The 4,641-nt window shown below is 37.7% G+C and overlaps 1 protein-coding gene across 1 annotated transcript; it reads left to right on the top strand.

Moving 5' to 3' along the window:
- The first annotated feature begins 236 nt into the window (after positions 1 to 236).
- On the top strand, positions 237 to 716 carry LOC136239941 (tyrosine-protein kinase-like). The gene has a single exon (XM_066030683.1). The coding sequence runs from the start codon at positions 237 to 239 to the stop codon at positions 714 to 716; it is 480 nt and encodes a 159-aa protein (XP_065886755.1).
- The last annotated feature ends 3,925 nt before the right edge of the window (positions 717 to 4,641 follow it).

Raw genomic sequence — 4,641 nt, 5'->3', positions numbered from 1 at the left:
TGGCAACTTTGATGAAGTGTGGGAGGCAGTGTGGAACAATACCACTCCAGTCATTGTGAACACATTCAACCCTGGTACTGTTACTGTGTCTGACTTTCTGAAGGAAGCAACAGTGATGAAACAACTGAGACACAGAAATGTAGTACAGTTATATGCTGTATGTGTAGAAGAGGAGCCGATCTATGTTGTGACTGAACCGATGGATCATGGTAACTTACGACATTACTTATGAAATGATGGCCGTACTTTACACCTTAGTCAGCATGGGAGAGCAAGCAGCAGCTGGAATGGCTTACCTTGAAAAGAACACATGCATAATTCATGGGAATCTTGCTGCTAGAAGTGTATTCTTATCAGAGCATCTTATCTGCAGGATAGGAAATTTTAGTGCAATAAGTGTGCTTTCCAAAGATACCAGTATAACAATCCCTATTTCAGCATTTACCATTAAATGGTCAGCTCCAGAAGTTTTAAAATTTTGCCATATGACCACTAAATCTGATGTGTGGTCTTTTGGTGTACTACTTTATGAAGTTGTGACGTATGGTCATTTTCCTTATCCCAGGATGAACGATGATGAAGTGCAAGATGCAATACAAACAGGATATGGTTTGCCACGTCCAACAGGTTGTCCAGAGCCACTTTTCAAGATAATGATGAAATGGTGGAATGACAATACTGACTGCAGACCCACATTTGAGACACTTCAATGGTAACTTGAAGAATTTTTTATTGACGATGTCTTGTATGCCTCAACTGTAGCTACACCATATCTTCCACAGTAGCCACTGATTAGTATATGTGACCATGTACACTACACTCGTGCACATTCTACACTTAACATGCTCTGGCTGAGCTATAGTGTTTATAGCTCAATAATGTACAAATACTGCCTGTATTTATTCCGCCTATGTTTCAGCATTGGAACTACCAGTCTGAAAATTTTACTAGACTCGGACAAAAGGAGATCACAGGCCCCAATACTGAACAGCGTTGCAGTAATTTCTAGATTTGTGGTCTGTTGTGTCTTGGTATAGGGAGTGTTATGAATTAGTAGTTTCAATATTGGTTAAAGATGGGGATAGTGTATGTAGTGCCGGTATTGGAACACTATTTTTGCTGTGTAGTATGTTTATGGCAGTTATTTGCATTTATCCACTGAACCAGTTGTGTTGCATAATGGGCTTTTATGCTTATCCATCATGCCAGCTATGATAAATTTTTAAGTTGCATTATTTATACCTGACAAACGATCTCTTAGGAGCAACTTAGTAGGGTCAACTGGTTCAGTTATACTTTATTTAGTGGCACTGGACCACCTAAAGTGGCCTCCTAGGTCCCAAACATTCAAATACATGCATGTGGCAGACTTGGATGATTATACTGTTGAATAACACAATCTTTACACCTTTTGACCAAGATTTTATAGCTAGCAACCATGAATTAATAGTTACTATCATTAATATTCACTCTTGCTTCTGATACATATAACAGCTCATTGCTTACTGCTACTACCTTGCTGTATAACCTGCATTCGGCTGATGACTGATGTAGCCACTATGTAGCTATTGATGTAAAATTAAAAAAAAAAAAAAAACTGATCATATTAGCTACATACCGGCATGATTATAAGGGATTATTTGTATAGAATTGTGTCAGTGATATACTCCTGCTGTCAACTTTGTGCATATGGGCTAGAACGCCTCTACTTTCATTTAGCAGGGGACTTGTAGCCCTCCACTTTTAAGATCATGCAAGGTTGTCTAATAAAGCAATCATGAAGCAGTCAAGAACTCTAATAGAGGCTTTAAATCAGCTAGATTCTAAGATTAGCTGCATAAATAAGTACCATCCCTGCTTGTTTTAGTATAAATTGAACCAACAATATTATTACAGTTTGAATAATAAACAACTAGTGTACCCTGACATTGCTGATGGCAGAATTCATGTTATGCTGTGCTATTGTAATTGTAAAATTCTAGGGTTGTAGCTACTCTCTAACTTCAGTAATGCTTGAATGCCAGCTTTACAGAGACTGTATGTGCATGCATGCAGTCAAAATTGCTCAGAAATGTTAAATATTTGAAATTTCTCTGCAGGGGCATGTGGCTCCCCAGATTCCCTATATAGTGTGTAAATTGCACACTAGCGGTGGAAATTGATACTACTTTTCTTAGCCCCTCCCCCCTTAACTACTATAGCCTTGAATATGGCTATATATAGCTACCGCATAATTGTGTCATCTTGTATTTACATGGATTCATGCCGTTAACACACCTATACACAGGCATATGCATGCACTGACTTAATTCTTATGATAGACTGTACTTGGCTAGTCAAAGATCTTGATGAGAGTGACACATACAGCTCAGGAATAGTGCATCATGGTACTAACGTGAAGATTAGACCAAAATTATAAAGTTGTTATTGAAGCTATATACAGGTGCTATACTCATGTACTTTTATAATGTAACAGAGTATTTATAGTACAGCTAGCTATATGTATGTTTGACACTATATTGCAATGCATAACCCCTGATTGTTATGGATTTCAGTAACGACTGAACTATAGCTAATCACTAACTATCAGTATTAATGTTATTGTATGAACTATATGTAGAAGTATACTGAGCTATTGACCAAAGCAGCTGATTTGCTGTGGTGTATATACGTGACCGTAACAGCTATTGCACTTCCGGTGCATACATGACCTGCAGTTGCTGTATATCTGCAAGCATTTATTAACAAGTAGTAGAGGTGGTATATAAGACAAGATGGAGCAGCCAATATTGCTTATCAACACTTGAGTGGCCAGAGAATTAATTGTCGAAATGACTGTTTGATTGTGACCCTTCCCTTAATAGTAAGTATACTTTATCAATAGCTGGTAAACACATTCCTTTACCACCAAAAATCCCCACTTGTCAACTAATAAAATACTTTGGTTAATAGTGTAAGATATGCTTCTGGGTATTTGGGATTGTAATATTTGGATATTGCCTTTAATTTGTAGCCCAAAGTGGCAATCATTCAAGTGACAAAATTTTACATATCATGCACTTCTGAATAGCAAGGCTGGTGGAAATGTTTCTTTTACAGAAATTAACAAAATGCATTAATTTTGATGCATGAACAATGGGTATGCAATCAGGCCTGGGCGTGCATATGCTTGACTGGTGACAGCTAGGCTACTGTTAGGCTAGTCATATGGATCAGCAGTGCCCCATCAGAATTTATTCTGGGTTGATTAAATTCGTATAGCTATAATCATTCTCTTCTCATGCATAGGTGGTGTGGTAATGCAAGACCACACAGTTATGAGACCGTATCATGTCACAGTGAAGAATACGGCAATGCCAAAATGGCCGTTTAATTAGAGTATTTGATACATAGGGAATGGTGTATATGAATATTTAGTATGTTTTTAATTATGCTAACTGGCCTCTAAACATAGACAATGTTACTGTATGAGCATCTCTACTCCACATTAGTTCAGTTAGTCAACTCCCTACTGTGTATATAGATATATATACACTGATCCCTATAAATTTTGCAATTGCAATAACTAGCTGGCTAAGTAATGTGACTGTAGATGATCTTTCTTATTTCACAAACTCTACTGGCATGGCCGGTCAAACACCTTTGATGAGAGTGACACCTGAGATTAAATCAAATTTATGGCAATTTTCTCTATATCAATGAAAGTTGTGTGAATTTAACATACGAAGACCAAAGAAGGTATACCAAGTACATCACATACTCTCACTATAATACAGTCATATATGAAAGAGATGATATTACAGGAAAAGCTACAGGTATGATAGCCATTGTTAAAGATAAGATACAGGTTCAGTCAATGTCACAAAGCGGCCACAATGGGGAGAGCTCTGCTCCTTGTTGTATAACTCCACAGTCACGCAAGCGACAGAATTTACGCTCTATAATCCAGCTGCCAACACAGAATAGTTTCCTGGCAGGGAACCTTTGTACCAGTCTATTCCTTAAATAATTGCCCACCACATTGTATTTACTGTGGAAAATGTGCAGGGTCAGCAGTCCAACTGAGTTCAAAACAAGACTGGTAATCCCATTAGTAGTTACAGAGTTAACTGACATTACCACATGTACAAGTCTGCCGTGAGATGACACACTGTCCATAAAAATGTCAGGAATGTCAGTCTTCTCTGTTTCAATGGATAATTGTTCCAGATTAGATGTGGCGACCGATGGGATTAATAAATGTTCATTGTAGTGACACAACAAAATTGACAATCCTTTGCAACTGTTAATCACGTCCTGCAATACATTAGACCCATTACTTGAGAGGTGGCAGTAAACATACTCAACAGCTGGAAAATGACCCAATAGTAACCAGTTGAAATCATAATCCTCACAATGGTAACACTCATTCTCAATTCCATCACGTAAAGTGAAGTCCACTTCAATACCTCTTAACTTTGTACACCTGTGGTAAAAACCACTCATCTGTTGTTCATCTTTGTCAATCTGCTGTTCATCTTTGTCAATCTGCTGTTCATCTTTGTCAATCTGCTGTTCATCTTTGTCAATCTGCTGTTTATCTTTGTCAATCTGCTGTTCATCTTCGTCAATGCCAAAATCATTATCAGTTGCTGGGTTAAA

Source organism: Dysidea avara, chromosome 12 (assembly GCF_963678975.1).
Source record: "Dysidea avara chromosome 12, odDysAvar1.4, whole genome shotgun sequence".
NCBI lineage: Eukaryota > Metazoa > Porifera > Demospongiae > Dictyoceratida > Dysideidae > Dysidea > Dysidea avara.
This window is presented reverse-complemented; position numbering and strand designations above follow the sequence as displayed.